Raw genomic sequence first — 17204 nt, forward strand, 5'->3', positions numbered from 1 at the left:
AAGGTCCTTCAGCATTTCTTCACAGACAATTCATCTTTATTTATCTGAATAACTGCATCAGCAAGTAGAAGTTCTCTACAAAGACAGATTAAAAAAATAAGCACTTTAGCTCTCCGTTGCCATTTAACTCATGAAAATAGCAGAAAGCTATCAGACCTGTTCAGATATACAGTTGGACTGTAGCCTCAGTCACAGTGCAAATAAAGAGAAAATTACTTACAACCACTATAAAGAACTCATGAAAAAACAACACCTAAAGGGCACGGGCTATGAAATGCTACAGGTATTGGCCAGCATCCATTCTACAAGACCATGTTTCGTAACACTTTCATCTAGAAAAAAATCTTTGTTGCACAGATTCAGCCACAAGGCCCATTTTGGTCAGGTGTGCAGTATTTTTAAGACAAGGGAATACTACTTCCCTTTTTTTAATTAAAATGCTAACAAGAGAGATGCAAGTAATGAGCTTGTAAGACACCCATGACATCAGGATCACAATACCAGCTTGCCAAACTACTTACAGCTACCAAATTACTCCAGCATCTGATTCAGATGCACAGATTGCAAGAAACACTGAAGATTATTCATGTTAACTTGTTTCACTCTTCCAATTTTCATATTATTGTTAATTTGACAAGATGGGAAACTTTAATACCCCCAAAGCAGTACACTCCTTAAGAAAGGAGATCATGTTTAAATCCCACCTCACCAGCAGCTCCAAAACAACTTCTCCAACATGTTTTTTTTTAAAAATAACTAAAGCATACAGAAAGTGCAAGACTGTATTTAGACAGATCCATACAAAAGCAGTGCAAGTACAGAGAATGGAGCAGAAGACCTGTAAAATTGCCATGAAAATTGATTACTCTGGGCAAAGTTTACTTACTCACCTTTTACCATGGTAATTGAGGATAATAAAATTTTAAAATGCATGCAAGAAGGAACAAGTCAGATTTTACAGCCATTGATGAATAAGAAATGTTTGTGGCTACACATGGGAATACTTTTCACTGGAGTCACGGGCTCCCTATTAAAGTTGCATCAAAATTAGAGACCTGAGAAGAAAAGCACAGCAACAATAACAAAGCATGAACTGCAATGGGACAGCTTGTTACATGAAAACTGCAGCATTCTTTTCAGAGATAACCCTAACCAGATCCTTATCTTACCAAAAACAGGTCAGAACATATAGGTAGTAAGAGTCACCTGCTTGAGGAGCACATACTAGACCTGCTGCTTCTTTTGCTGGCCAAAACAACAACAAAATATTTCAGTTCTCAATTCTTGCATCACAAGGAAATTTTGACAGCTTTTCATACTCCTGCAACTGCTGACTGAACTCTAGCCCACTTAGATATTATAAAACTGAGGACATATGAGCTTAACCTTGTCTGAACTATAATAGACTTTAATTAAAGAATTGTATTTAAATATCTCTCAAGTTTCTTAGGAAATTAGCCACTTCCAAATCTTATTACAACAGGACAGACCTTGAACAAATTAAAATGTCATGTTTTCCTCAAAAATAACTGGAATTGAATTACGGTTTTGAAATTCACTACTTTAGCTCCATAAACCAGTTCTTGAGCAACATCTCTCCATGTGTAGTTTTCCAATGTAAAACCACAACCTAAGCTGTAGATTGAGCTCAGTTTTAGTTCTCAAAATTGAGAAGTTCACTTCAATGCCATGAACATATCACTGGGCAGACTCTGTCTGTCTGCCACAAAGCAAGTGATATGAAAGGGATTTCTGAGAATTTAAAGGTTCTCTTTTAGCTCGTTCCATGGACAGAACAAGCAGTACCCAAGACAGCTACCCATCTCAAAGTGTTAAACTGCATCACAAGAAAGTATTTTAATTTAGTCTTTTCTGCCCTCGCACTTAAAATAAAAAAAAGTACGCAGGTATATTCAACACTAAGCTTTAAGGTGATTTAAGAAGCTTTTGGTTTTATAGCATTTTTTAATTACAGGATTGTTCATTCCCGTATGTTCTCATAAACTTCGTAACACAAAAAAACTCCCAAATATTTAGATGAAAAACTAAACTAGAAGAGAATAAAATACAATCTTTTAAAGGGTGGGTGGTTTGTAATAAAGTTTCAGTAAAGTCTACAACGAGATATACATAGATACAAGTAGGAGGGCACACCACCATTTCTATTAGGTAAAAAAAAAAAATAGAAGAAGAAGAAACAGGTTCAGGTTTCTCTTTTCAACCTATTTGTACCAACTGCAACTGTTGGTTGCAGTTAGAAGCATTTAGAATCTCTCTCCTCAATACAGTTTAAAGTTTTCTATTTGATTTCTCGTCCTTGGCCCTTCAAACAAACATAAACCTCAAAATTAAAAATAAGGAAGATCGTGTTATCCAGCCAGCTCAGTGATGCCAGTGCAAGATTATTCCCTGCAGCATATTTGCTAGTGCTTAATGCAGTCCATACTGTGTGTCCTAACACATTATGCAAATGACACACACATAAAAGAAAATGTCTATCTCGGAGTGTCCCCCTCCACCAACAGTGGATCTGTAATTAGCCATGTCCTCTAAGGAGGCTCCTCATTCACTCTTACCAAAGCAGCAGCTGCTGGCAAATGGAAATAAAGAAATTTAGAACAAAAATAAGCCTACTACCTACACTCCCAAAGATGTACACGCATGGTTGCAAACCAGAGTCAAAATCTAAACAGCTGTTTGTATTTTTCCAGAATGCCCACACAGAATCTCTTATGCCCAACACCAAATATTTACTAACATGATTTGTATCAGGCTCTCTTAAACACCATACTGTTCAGAGAGTTGCAGCAACAGCTCTCAATACTTCACTCAAACACTTCTGAACTACAAGTTTTCAACGCAAAAATCAAGAACAGAAAAATATAAAGCAGCAACACTGTCTGCTGAACACAATTCACTGGCATACAGAACAACAGGGTACACCAACTCAGAAAACTGCAGTAATTCTAGCCCCCCCAAAGCAGAGATCCAGAGAAAAAAGCATATAGTTGTGCCTAATTTTTACGATCCTACTACCAAGTGATCCGCTCTCTAAACTCTAGTATCACCTCCCCAGAAGAGTTCTCTGCAAATTCAACAGCAATGATAAAACAGTAAATTCAGAAAACTGTTTCACCATTACCAAGACAAACAACAACTTAGGGAGTAGCCAGAGTTCCCATCTAACTAGAGTAAATGAAAAATGCATTTCACCTTGGTTTAAGAAAAAAAACAGCAAAAAGGAAAAATGCCACAGAGGAAGCCTTCCCATCAAATAGGTTTTATGCATTCAAGAACTGCATACATAAAATAGCTTATCCCACCTTGCAACTCTAAGATTAGGCAGTTTCAGGTTTACAAGATCACAATCATAGAATCAGCCAGGTTGCAAGGGACCTCTGAGATCATCAAGTCCAACCCTTGATCCAACACTGCTGCGGTTAAGTGCCACATCCAGTCTCATCTAAACCCTCCAGGGACGGAGAATACACCATCTCCCTGGGCAGCCCATTCCAATGCCTGATTTCCCTCTCTGTAAAGTATTCCTAATATCTAACCTAAACCTACCCTGGCAGAGCTTAAGACCATGCCCTCTTGTCTTATCAATAGTTGCCTGGGAGAACAGACCAACCCCCACCTGGCTACAACCTCCTTTCAGGGAGTTGTAGAGAGTGATGAGGTCTCCCCTGAGCCTCCCCTTCTCCAGGCTGAACAACCCCAGCTCCCTCAGCCTTTCTTCACAGGACTTGTGCTCAAGTCCCTTCATTAGCCTTGTTGCTCTTCTCTGGAACTGCTCCAGCACCTCAATATCCTTCCTGAAGGATGGGTCAAGCTTCTGATATGAACACAGTCAAAGCCTGTTTGATGTCACTGCTCCCACCCATCATACTTCTACTGCATGTGCCTAGTGCTGGGTGATGGGCAAAAAATACCACAGAAGTGTCTTTGCAGAAATATTAAAAATTACAAGACATAAGAAGGATCTGGAAGGCGAAATGCACAGCAGTTGCCATTATCTACATTTTCTATTATAGACAAGCAAAGTGTGACATGCTTACCCCCATTCATCCACTGATCTGACCAGACAGCGTAACTCTCATCCAGTGTCTCTGCACTATGCTTAGCATAACATTATTTTTAATATATTATCTATTGTGGTAGGCAGACAAACATTTCCTCTACAGAAAGGCCCTAAGGTTTTGAAGAGACTCTGACACCCTCCACAATCAGGGAATTATATCTAACAGCCCATCAGACTGACTTCTGGGGTGCTGTCAATTCAGATCGTTTCAATGCCAGTTTAGAAGCCTCACCATTTATAACCAAGGCTAACCCACACTTTTTAAAAACAATGACCCCTGTTAACCACAGGAAATAAATCTTGTTTTCAATTAACATCATTTCCCAATTTTTTATATCTGCTTCCTATCCTATGCAATTTAATATAAAAACAACTGCAAGGAAGAATAACTTACAACCTCTGAATGCTAGAAAACCTCAATTTTTCTTCCAGTGGTTATCAGAGAAAAACCAAAAAACACCAGTTACAAAGCACCGGTATATATTCCTAATAGCTTAGATTAACACTGCTCCCTAGAAAGAGATACAGAAAGTTTTTCTTTTAGTAAGGCTGACAGTTGCACATGTTTATATTCTAATCACCATCTACAAAGCAATATGTGTATGTATTCACAAAATTAAAAAAAAAAAAGAAAAAGAAAAGGCCAGCTTTTATTTCACTCTTTTCAGAGCACATACTGTTCAGCTGAGCTATGATTACTTCCAGTAAGATGTTTTCAAAGGTACAAGAGGGCCAAGATCACAAACACATACAGTGCATAAGACTAAATACCTCCTATTCCCCAACTGTTATCTCAATTATTTTTTCATGTAAGTAAATATGAAGGACACGAAATAATACATCTGAAGTAGCAGACGTTATTTTCACATTTTAAAAACAAAAATCATTAAAAATAGCTTATACAGAGAAAAAAGTCAACTCAGTCATTTGATGCTTGTCAAACCTGCTAAAGAAAAAAAGTTCATTCTTATAACGAGCATACTGCATTAAATATATGTAATTATTTCATATGGGCACAGTTCAAGATACTCTTCAATCCATTCCGTTTGTCTTGCAAAAATACTTTTTTCAGACAATTATCAAAGTGGTATGATCAACAAAGCTGTATTACTGGGAAGCAAAAAGTCACTTTGAAAAAAACATCAAACACAGTTACATTTGAAGGCAGATACCTTCCTTTTCTTGAAGGAACTATTTTCTGCTTTATATTGTCACTTATCAAATATGTAACATTTCCTCATGGAAGAGATCCATGTTTTGTCAAATTATCTTATGCTTACTGTGACATAAATGAGAGCAGAAGTCAGCATTATGCTTGCATGATTAAACAGGATTTGACTCCAGCCTTTTGAATAGCTGCAATCACAACTCCTGGTAAGACTGGTATTTATACTGAATTTATTCTCCCTTAACAGAAGGTTTGTGCAGAATTCTCTTTCTCCCTAAGTAATGTACACTCCTAACAACCATTATTGTGTACTATTTGACACATAAAAATCTTACAAGTGCATTTCTCTAATTCTGATAACTTCAACATTACGATTAAACCTTCCAGCACCTAAGTATCAGGCATAGCAAAAGCACCAATACCAACAACACAGAGTTTCAGAACAGTTTACATGTTCACAGGCATAATAATAATAAAGACTGAAATGCAGGATCAAAATACAGCTTCAGTCCTTCTACCCCTAGAGAGTTGTAACACCTGGGAGTCACCACTCGAAGTTTAGCAATGTCATCCCAACCAGGTTGTTAAAATAGTAAACGATCTATTAATTATTGTTAGCAAGAACGCAAATGATTTTCTATTTATAGCGTCATCATTGCCCTTCTCTGGTTCCTGACCCAGCACATGCTTCTCTTGAGCTTACGCAGTTGTGCTCTCTCTGATAAGGTGTAGGAGTGACAATATTGTGGGATTTTCTTTCCCTTCTCTGAAATTGAACAGTTGTGATTAAAAAGCAAGTACTAAATAACCTGACTTTTCTTTTACAGAAGTCTTTGGAAATGTATTCCTAACTATTGCCAAACGCAGAAGCTCTTGGGAATCTCCAAAGGCAAGTCACTATTCCTAACAACTCAGCTGTTAAGCAAAACAAAAAAAAAAATCCCACAAACCCAAAACCTCACACTCTTACTGCAAATTTGCAGTAAAGTATTAGAAATTTGCAATAAATATATAAATGTATGTGTGCTCTAATGAATTCCAAGAGAAAAATATCAAACAGTCTTAATGGAATTATTTGACAAAGTATTTTTAATATTCATAAATTGAGGAAATAGTATTACTAAGAATTAAAATCTGACTTTTAAAGCTAAACATGCTGTGGTTACTAATTTTTTCATCCTGCATTTAACATTCAGAACAGTAAATTATAGCAAAAACAGACCTGGCAATTCTTTTAATGCAAAACAGTGGGAATAGAAAAGAAAAAAAAAAAATAAAAGGGCAGATTTTGTTGTGCCTTTCTAGGCAAAGGACAGGAAATTAAATTGACACTAAGAGAGAAGCCAGTTCCAGCCTCAAATCCGGACAGGCCTGTAGATGGGATGTTGTGACTGAAGCAGTACTGCCTGTACCTCAGCAGGGCTTAAACACTCCAGCAAAACACCGCTACAACCTGACGAAACAGAGATAGCATATGCCTATTAATCTAAAAGCCAGAAAGAACACGCTCTAGCTTATCTGTCCTTATGAACATAAGCTCAGCAATTCTTCCATTTGTAAACGTGTGTCAGATTTCAAACGGAATGGCAAACAGCCCTGAGAGTCCTTGGCCCTCTCTGCCAGCTCTCCCCAGAGCCCAGAATACGTGACCTGTCCCTTTGAGCAAGCGCTCCATGTTCAGACGGGAGCCTGCAAGCCTGAACGCGCAATCTTTGTTCTCAACAATCGTTTCAGCGAAGGGGCTCTGAAGTGAGAAAGACCACCAGGTACAATGTCAAAGGGAAAACGAAAAAAAAATGAAGTGAAAATAAAAACAGAAACCATGGCAAGGTATGACCAAATGGAACTTAATATCAGATTAGACAAGCGTCCAAAACAAAACACAATTATCAACCAATGCATGCAGTACCTAGAAGACTCAAATCGCATGTCCTCTATTCTCCCACCTCTGTACACAAAGATATGCAGAAGCACCACTTCTCAGTCAGACATGCCCTTTCTTTGTCTGACCACTGATCTTGAAGCCAGAGGACAAGTTCTTCAGTTCTTGCTGAAACCTTGATGATTACAGTTGTGTATTTCCAAAACCTTAAACTGGTTGACAATCCTAATTTGCTGCAACTCCCCTGACTGTGATGAACAAGTGCTATGGTCTTCCTCGTGACAACCTGCCACATGTACAGGTCTACAGCTAAAAATCAAATGAGTTAATTACTGCATTACCATGCAAACACCATATGGGATACAGTGTCCCAAAACCATAAATCATATCCCAAAGTTGCTAATATCTTGCATGTCAAACCCTGTAACTGCAGCAATTTTTTTGAGAACTTAAAATTCCATTTTTATAGTAATTGTCTTTCATTAAAGGTGTTTTCTGATTTTTTAAACAGAAAAGCCGTTCTTACTGTCCAGTACAAACAAGTAAGACTTCAGTTAAAGGGATTTGTTCACATATAGCACATCAAGCACTGTACAGAGTAACTATTTCATCTACTGAACTGAGACAGCAGATGCCAAATCACAAATCCTCCCTCTCTCTTGGCATTTTACATGAATCTATGAAAAAAAAATTGTAAGAAAATAAACTGAACTTTAAGACATGCAGCAATATTAAGGTAACAGAGAAAGGAACACAACCTCGATCAGACATTCAGGAGGACTGTCTAAGTTCAAGCAAAGATTACATCAGGCCTGCTGTGATTAAGGCAATCACCAGCCTAAGTGCATGTTTTCTAGCAGTTACATTTTAACTGCAACATGTATGGGTAAGTACCACGTAAAACAACAGGCAGAGGAGTCCATTTTGCAATTCCACACCTAGTAGCAGTCCCCAATTAGACAGCTTTAACGTGATGAGCTCCAAAAGTGCCACAGGCCTTGTTGGGGCTTACTACAGCAGGGATAGGTGGATTATGACAAGGGCCAGTGCCAAAAGACCAGCAGTTTCAATATGATAGAATTAAAGAGCAGATTTTAATTTTTACCCTTAGACATGTGGTGTCCCCCCTCTTCCCACGCTATTTGAACAGTATTGAAGGACAGGTTCTTCAAACATAGCACGTTTTCAACCACATTTTATCACAGTCTTAACGTTTTCTGTGTCCTTACTTAGGATCCAGTTCCGTCCTCACCTAACCCACCTGCTTTAAGAGACTGTGTGAATCTCTTAAATGAGGTGACAGGAGAAAGGAAAATCTTACAATACCATATGTGCCACTTTTAAACCAAGGCAAAAGGGTGAACTGAGGATAGCAATAAACTAAAACTCAGCGTCCAAAGGGGGGAAAACAAAACAAAACAGAACACCAAAACAAACAAACAAACAAAACCCACAACCAACCCAAAAATCACCCATACTTTAAAATTTAAGTTCTGTAGGTTTAAAAATCACTCTACCGTGTTTCAATTTCAGCAAACAAAAGGGGTGTTTATTTCACAGTCCTATGCAGATTTAAATCTGCTTTCTGACTTTAGCACAACATGCCCTAACCCTGAGAAATACAAAAGCACGTTTGTCTGTAAATAAAGTTTAAGACAGATCTTAAAACAAGCCTACTGAAACTCTTACATGTATTTTGTTGGATCTGAAGTTGCAGTTGTTTCATAGACACTTATACTATTAATAGGGAGCACAGAAAGAAGCATCAGACATGGTTCTGCGTTAAAAACTTTGTCTTGCGAGTCAAAACATGCAATGGTGCCACCACAGGGCATACTATGAAGTTTTTGAACGAAACAGACGGAGACGATCGTAGCAGCAACAAATGCTACGGACAGAAATACGTTTAATATAAGCCGTTACGGACAGGCAGGAGCTTGGCAAGTACTGGGTACAAGGAGGCAGAGTCTGGACCCTTATTTCTACTCAAAATCACCCCAGTAGATTTGTGTGACAGGGACGGAGCCGTACCCTCGGTGCCGCCCAGCGAAGCGCTCCCGTCCCTCGGGGACGGGGCACAGGCGTCGGGACAAGGCGAGCAGGTCGGGCGTAGGGGCGACACGCCGCGATCCGACCGAGAGGTCGGGTGGGGAGCGAGGGGCCCAAGGGCTGACCCCGGGCAAACCGCCGTCCCGAGGGTGAGGGCGGCGGCGGCTCCGCGGGGCGGGAAGCGGAGCCGCCGCCCGGCCCGTGAGGCAGCAGAGGCGCCACCGCCGCCCGACCCCGAAGCGGCGCCCCGAGAGCGCTCGGCCGGGCGGCTGCCTCCTCTCCGCTGCCGGGGAGCCGCACCACTCCCAGCGTCCAACTCCCAGCAACTCCGGGGCGGGCGGGCAGGAAGAGCGGGAGGGAGGGAGAGAGAGAGGGAGGGAGAGAGGGGGCGGCCATTAAGCCCGCTCCAGCCAAGCCGTTCCCCGCGGCGGGAGGCGGCCGCCCGGCCGGGCCCGCGCCCCGCCCGCCCCCGCCGCTCCTACCTGGCCGCCGGCGCCGCTGCCGCCGCCCGGGGGGGGCTCGTTGTCTCCATCTCCGCCGGGTGGCCCCGCTGCCCACCGGGTCGCCATTATTTCATTCCCGGTTACAAAGGAGGCGCAAATCCTCTGGAGCCCACATCGGGGAAGGGAACGGACAGGAAAGGGGGAGTCAACGCCAGAGCCGCTCTCGCACACAGCAGGCGAGGCTCGGCCAGCCCAGCCCCGCCGCCGGGGGAGGGGGGCTCGGCCCCTTCACGCGGTTGCCATAGGGAAGAGCGCCGGAACGACCCTGGGCTTCAGCTGCGCTCCCCGGCTTCTGCCTTCATGGCTGGAGGAGGAGAGAGAGCAGATGTGTCAGTCCTCGGCAAGGAGCCGCCGCCTCCACCGCCCGTCCCTTGTTAGGCTAATTGCACCCGATCGTCATCTTCCTCTTCCTCCGGCTCCTCCTATCCCGAGCCCCAGCCGCGGGGAGGAGAAGGCAGGCGGGGAGAGGCGGGAGGTGTCCGCTCCCTCCTACTTCGCTACACGCCGCCGGAGGGAGTGAGGACGGGGCAGCGCTTCCCGGGCAGCCCCGGCCGGCGGGGGCGGTGGAGCCGCTCCCCGGCCCGGCCCGGCCGAACTTTGATCAACTGGTGGAGGTCGGGGCCGAGGGGCCGCTCGCTCTCCGAGCCGGGAAGGAGGTCGCTGCCGGCTCGCGATTGCTGCCCTGGCCGTATCCAGCGGTGTGACTGAGCGGAGGCGGCGGGAAGAGCCCCGACGAAGAAGCGGCAACAAAAGACCTCTCCGGCGGCAGCGAGGCCGTGCCGGGCTTTTGTCTCTCACGCGGATCTGCCCCGCTCACAGGCGGCTCCCTCCCCCCGTCGACGTAGCCGTAGCCGTTCGCGATCAGACCACCGCGCCCCACGCCCCGCCCGCGCCCCTCCCTCGGGCCTCCCCCCGCACAGACGCCGCTTCGCCCCGACAGCGGCAGTCGGCGGCTGCTGCGGCCCCGCCGCCAATTAGGGCGTCTCGGCGCTGGGGCCATCGCGCCGCGCCAGCTGCGCCCCCTCGGGCTCCTCCCCGAGCTCCCCCGGCTACCTGGGCACTGGCCCGGGCTCGGCGAGCGGGGGAGCCGCGGGCGTGCCGAGGGGCTCCAGCCGGCGCCCTCCCGAAGGCGCGGGGGCTGTGCCGCTTCCCCTGCGCCGCTCACCACGATCGCTCCCCCGGGCCCCAGCACGGCCCCCGTTCCGCCCCGTCCCGTTAAACCCCATCACCGGGAAGGCCCCGGTTCCGTCCCATCGCCACACGCGGCCCCCGCCCTGACAGGGGCAGGGGCGACCACCACCCCCAGCCGACCGGGCGGGGCTGGCAGCGCTGCCCCACGTCCCTCCGCCTGCCCCTCTTACTCGGCGGCCCGCGGGGCTCCGGCCCCTTCCCCCGCCGCGGCGCTCCCAGCGCTGGCGGCTCCCGCTGCCTCCGCCGCTGGGGCCGGTGGGGATCACGTCCCCGTCCTCTTCCCCCGCCTCCAGGCTGGCGGTTTCTTCTTCCCTCCAAAAATCCACCCACCTCCTCAGACGACACCGCGAGGGCAGGAACTGGCTCCCGGCTGCCGTCCAGGGCACCCGCCCTGCGGCCGGGGAGCGCAGAGCCCCGCCGGCCCCCGCCCGCCAGCACGGCCTGGGGCGGTGGCGTGTGCTGCGCCTTCCCTGGGCGTTTTCGGAGGGTGTTCACTCAGGAACGAGCTCAGATTTTCCGCCCTAACGCAGGATTTGGTGCCTCTGCCGCCAGCTCCACCTGCACCTGGCTTCGGGAGGGCCGGGACTGCGACCGCCCCTGGACTGGCTCTGGACGGACCCGACTCAAGTCTTGGGGGAACTTGGTTTTGTTGTCTCCGCGAAGGCGGTGATTTTAAACATCTTCTATACTTTATCGTTATCGGAGTGTGTGATTTTTAATTTCGTTCTCTAGAATTGTGTTTTCCAGCGTAGAGGCTGAACAAGGTCTCTGTGAAAGAGAACAAAGAAAAACAAAGCATTTGTAAGAAGGAGTAAAGGTCGTCAGTGAAACAAAAGGTTATGTCTAGTTCGTGTTCTCAGAACAATAGTAAAGTTTTGGATTATGGTAGTTTTTTACTGTGCTACTCTTGATCGTGAGATCGCTATCTCTGAAAAGAGGTGACTGGACTGGTCATCAACAAACATCCATCAGCAATTGCATAGTGAGCAGGGATGAATATTGGTATCCAGAAAACCGAAGAAAGAGCTTACTTCCAGTAGCTGGAGGAAAACTCTCAAGGCCCATATGCTAATTCTTGTCAACCAAGGTCACATCTGCCAAGTTTAAAAGGGTGTTACAACTCATGGCCAGTTGCACTGCTTCAGGTGCTTACCTACAGTACTGTGTGCTGCTGCTGTGGATTTCATATACAGTTAAAAATGTGTAGTAGTATCTGAAAAAAATTGAGTTCCTCATAAATTTCTGCTGTTAAAGACTACTTTGTGGCTGAACCTGACCTGGACCAGAGACTATATGTACATGTTTTAAATAAGCATACTGCTGTCCAGCTGAAAATCTGCAGGAGAGTTCTGCCCAGATCCCTAATCATTTCTCACTGTCATACAGCATTTAAAGATTTATTTGCCATCCAGACCTGTTATAATATAGTCCACTCAATGGTTGTCAAGAAGTTGAAAAGACCAAAATTAAAGTCACTTGAGATTTTTGAAGGGTAGAGAAGGGGAACAGTCAGGGCACTTTTCCTGTTGAGAATCTGTTATCAAACAGAACCAAGAAGTGTAGCTGTGTGCTCAGTTGAATACTGCTCTCTCCACTGAAGTCAACATCTCAGTCTGCATGTGCACACATCATCAAGAATCCATGATGTATACAAAATTGGTTCTGTGTATTCATAATAATTTTTTCTATAGGAACCACAGTAATGACTCCAAATGTAAATTAGGATCATAACTAATATCCATAGAGACCATTGTCAAATTTACAAAATGTCTCAGAGAGAGTAAACCATAAGTAGACTGAGTGATTGTATAGTATCTGAGAAGTCTCTGTTTATATCAGTACAACTACATCAATACAGTGACAAATCCTCCATTTTTACTTTTTTTACATTGCCCATCAATTTCTCTAGCTTCAGCTTTCAAGCTATAACAGGGACATGAAAATATCACAGAGGAAAATGTGATCCTAGAATCACAAATTACATCATTGCTAGGCTGAGGGACTAGATCTTATTATTGACTCTGAGGAGGTTATATTTGTGTAATTATCAAAAGAATATTTATGCTACACAAATCTTTGTAAACTGTGTACTTAATTTTCTTCCTCATATTCAATGTTCTTTTTTTTTAGTGTCAGTTGTTTTTGTTTGAAATGCTGGGCTGGTTTTAGGATTTTCATGTATAAGACTATGCTGCTGTAATTCTTCATTCTAAATATGGTGTCATAGTTACAATAATAAGTTATAGAAGGATGCAAGCTCCTTTTCTTGGATTCATAACACACAAGCAAACTTTCTGAGTCCCTTAATCACCCCTGAAATGGATTTAATAAAAGAGATTGCAAAAGCAGAATTAGGGTAACTGAAAGCTATAATTTCACTTTCTCACCTTCCAGTCTGAAGGTGTTGACACGTACTCACTTAGCAGACAGCTGCAGCAGCTTAAAGTGTTAGCACCGTCCTACTGTTTATTATCACTCCTTGCTAAAGAGTATCATCCCCACAGGAGAGCTACTGCAGACATCTTTGAGGGCATCTCAGCCACTTCAGTGCAAAATCTAGCAGCTGAATTTAAATTGCCACAGTAGGCAGAGTTGAGCCTGTGCAGCAGTCCAGGGGCTAAGATGTGCTCAGTTGTTCTGTTCTGTCTATTCTACTGGGTCAGTGGTGGCACAATTATTGGGCTCTATCTTCTTGAACTATCATTTGCTGAATGAACATGTTTATGTCTTGAGAACATAGATATTCTAGAGGCTAAACTGTAGACATGAAAATTCACTTGGACAGGTAGAATGGAGGACTGAAATTCATTACATTAAATATATTTTAGGTACCTGCCTCCTTCCCAGATAGCGCATAACAACCACCTCTAGCAGCGCACAGGCACTGCCTTTCTCTCTCAGGTACAAGTGTGTAGACATCTAACCTGCACCCAGGTGAAGCAACTCACTTGCCAAGCAGTTACGTTGTCCTTGCCATCTTGAAGGATCTCTCTCTTCTCACCACCTGCAGCCCACCACGATATGTCAGATCTGAGGTGGCATGGTCACTGAGAAGGCTCAGCCACAGCCAGTCCCAAATGCCCAACCTTTGGGTTAGACAACAACAGGAGTGGAGAGAAACAGAACTTAAAGCGAGAGCAGGTTTTTTGCGAGACTCTTTAGATTAGATTAGTGTGGAGTAGAGATTAGATAGGCAGTAGTGGGAGATAGCAGTAAATCTTGGGTATTTTGTGCTGGGATAAGGACAAGACTTTCTCTTCTAAGGAGAAGTCTGAAAAGTTAAGTAGGAAAAGGTCCAAGTTTAACAGGGCCTGAGTTTGGGGATGAAAAGAAGAGTGAGTGGGAGGAGATACACTTTTGGCAAGTAGATGTTTGTACTAATGTTTGCTCTCAGAAATTGTCACTTGTAGGAGCTCCTGAGGTAATGATCATTCTGATAAGACTTTCTACCCTAGTCCCTAGTGGCTTTAATCTCACAGTCAGAGCCTGCTTTGAGAGGTTCAGGCTGAACCTGGACACCTGCTATGTCCTGTCTTTTGTACATAAGGAATACTACTACCTCCTGGACAATGTTTGCAAACACTGTGGTGTGCAGCCTGACTACAGCCTTTTCACCATTGGCATCAGTCTAACAGCATTCCTACTCCCAAGGATCCTGATAGGTGCCCTGCATGAGAATGATTCATTAGATTCTCCCCAGAATGGGAGTTTGAGTAGTGGATTACACATACGTTTTTCATTCATTGATACTTGCAAGATACTGCAGCTAGTAGACAGTCCCTCTCTAGACATGTAAAAAGCCATGAAATCATTACTAGAGCTGTGTAGTAATATGACCATTGTCTGCAACTGCAGGTTGTTTTCCTTATGGATTTCTGCATTGAGATTCCTGTGATTCGATTGTGATATAGGCATCTGTTTCCTGTCTAGCACTAGTGCATTATGCATCCTAGACATCACAGTTGTTTTCTTGGTAACTACTACAATATTCCTCTTTCACTTTATGGATGTTCCTATCACCTACACTATGGCAACAGAAATAAGTGTCATTGCTGCCATGCCTACATTTTGGCTCCCCTGCTACACTGAAGTCGGACAAATGTGTCTCCTTTCTTTTATTTCATTCTTCTCCTCACAGGAGATCACACCTACCTCACTTGGCCCTGGATGCTGATGGTTTTAAACTGTTTCAGAGTACTGCCAAAGAGAATTGCATCAAGGCCTACCACTGTGTCCACAGTAATAGAGGATTTTGACATCCTGACGCTTCAGTCAGCTGTCTCCACCAGTCACAGGGTGTTTAGCAATACCCCTTAGAAAGTAACACCATTTTAAGTGCTGTAGTGGGTTGACCCTGGCTGGATGCCAGGTAGCCACTAAAGCTGGTCTCTCACTCCCCTCTGCAACTGGACAGAGGAGAGAAAAAAAACAGCGAAGGATTCATGAGTAAAGAGCTGGGAGAGGTCAGTTACTGATTACCTTCATTGGCAAAACAGACTCAAAGTGGGGATATTAATTGAATTTATTACTAACAGGATCAGAGCAAAAGAGTGAGAAGTAAAATAATCTTAAAAACACCTTCCCCCCACCCCTCCTTCCTTCCAAGTTCTAGCTCCTCCCCCCCAGCGGTGCAGGGAGACAGGGAATGGGGTTACTGTCAGTTGTTGTTTCTGCTGCTATTCAGAGAGAGGAGTCCTTCCCCTGCTTCCGTGTGGTCCCTCCCACGGGAGACAGTCCTTGATGGGCCTCTCCAGCGTGAGTCCATCCCTCAGGCAGCAGTTCCTCCCAAACTGTCCTGTAGGTCACTCCTCCATGGGGTGCAGTCCTTCAGGAATGAGCTGTACTGGTGTGGGTCCCCCACAGGGGCCACAAGTCCTACCTGGGAAAAACCTGCTCCAGCGTGGGCTTCCCTCTCCACGGGCTGCAGGTCCCTGCTCCATCTGGGCCTCCCATGGGGTCACAGGATATCCACCTGCTCCAGCATGGGCTCCTCCATGGGCTGCAGGTGGGTCTTTGCACCCTGATGGTCCTCCATGGGCTGCAGGGGCACAGCTGCTCCACCATGGTCTGCACCACGGGCTGCAGGGGCCACAGCTTTGGCACCTGGAGCACCTCCTGCCCCTCCTTCTGCACTGACCTTGGTGTCTGCATTATTGTTCCTGTGTTCTCACTCCTCTCTTCCCTGGCTGGAACTTTATTTCTGTGCAACAACTTTGTGTTCTTAAATGTTATCCCAGAGGTGTTACTATCACTCTTACTTGGCTCGGTCTTGGCCAGTGGCAGGAAGTCTGTCCTGGAGCCGGCTGGCATTGGCTCCATGGGACAGGGGAAGCTTCTAGTAGCTTCTAACAGGGGTCACCCCTGTAGCCACTCCCCCCTGCTACCAAAACCTAGCCACAGAAACCCACTACAAGTGCATACAGTGCTCTGCAGGATAGCTCTCAGGGAAAATCACTGCCTGAGAGTGCCAACAGAGGGTAACGTTATACTTGGGTGGAAGTCTGGGTATCTAGTTCTTATCCTGCTGCACTTTAGGGAGAAAGAACTATTTGGCTTCTGGCAGTTGACCACTTTTGGGAACCAGTTACCTATGCTGTGAAAACCAACGTCTCAGCTGATGTGTCTTTTATTCATCAGCATAGTCTTCTCAGATAACGAAGCTTAGGTGTGAAGAGAGAGCTGTGTCTGTCAGGACACTGCTCCTCATGTGGTCAGGGTGACAAAGTCCAAAGCACAAAGAGAAGCCAGGAGTAGACAGCGAGATGACTGTTCTTCCTGGCCAGCATCCCTGAACCATCACCAAACTGAGAGGAAGCTGTGTTCAGGAAGGAGGCTTCATTTCCCCTCAGAGAAAGGGTAACAAAGTAGTGAGAAAAGTTATTCTTCCATGAAAAATATGTCCAAAGGTGAAAAGTTTCTGATGCTTTGTGAATTCATAACTTAACTTAGTACTTACTAATGCTCTTGTCTATGTCTGGGTATAATCTTCCTGAACTGAACCCAGACGTGTTTGTGTGAAGCTACCAAAGTGCACCAAGGCAGTCCGACACATGGCTTTTACAGCAATTAGCTCAGTTGTTCACAGTAACCATCCCTGCTATTCTTAGTCTGGGATTGGATACATTTTGGTGGGTTTGTGGCATTAGTATTTTACCTCTGACAGCAAACTTGGTACTCTGTAAAGAAATACAAAATTGTTCAAGCCTGCAGGAATTTACTATCATCCAGCCAGAGACAAAAACAATTTCAAGTATAATTCAGTGAGCCCAAGGGAATGAGTTGCAGTGTAAAATTTGAGCAAGCAAGATTATGGCTAGGAGGAGCCCAGCA

General features: G+C 44.9%; 2 protein-coding genes across 4 annotated transcripts in view; one reads left to right on the forward strand and one right to left on the reverse strand.

The window, feature by feature from the left end:
• The window catches only part of ARHGAP21 (Rho GTPase activating protein 21), a 111948-nt gene extending 100627 nt beyond the window's left edge, over positions 1-11321 (reverse strand). For 2 of the 3 annotated variants that reach the window (XM_027751740.2, XM_027751738.2), the window contains exon 1: positions 9663-10464. In XM_027751740.2, coding sequence (XP_027607541.1) covers positions 9663-9749 — 87 coding nt within the window. In that variant the 5' untranslated portion in view covers positions 9750-10464. Of the gene's footprint in view, positions 1-9662; positions 10465-11204 lie in introns of those variants that run through there. The other variant, XM_039380158.1, reaches the window with a different exon arrangement.
• LOC114004101 (amyloid beta A4 precursor protein-binding family B member 1-interacting protein-like) lies at positions 10971-13225 on the forward strand (the record flags this gene model as incomplete). Its single annotated transcript, XM_027751760.2, has 1 exon — positions 10971-13225. A coding segment is annotated over one exon (429 nt), but the record flags the coding sequence as incomplete, so codon positions are not given.
• Positions 13226-17204: the final 3979 nt, after the last annotated feature.

The sequence above is a fragment of the Pipra filicauda genome, unplaced genomic scaffold (genome assembly GCF_003945595.2).
Source record: "Pipra filicauda isolate LSUMZ 115617 unplaced genomic scaffold, ASM394559v2 scaffold187_size1440530_pilon, whole genome shotgun sequence".
Taxonomy (NCBI): Eukaryota; Metazoa; Chordata; class Aves; order Passeriformes; family Pipridae; genus Pipra; species Pipra filicauda.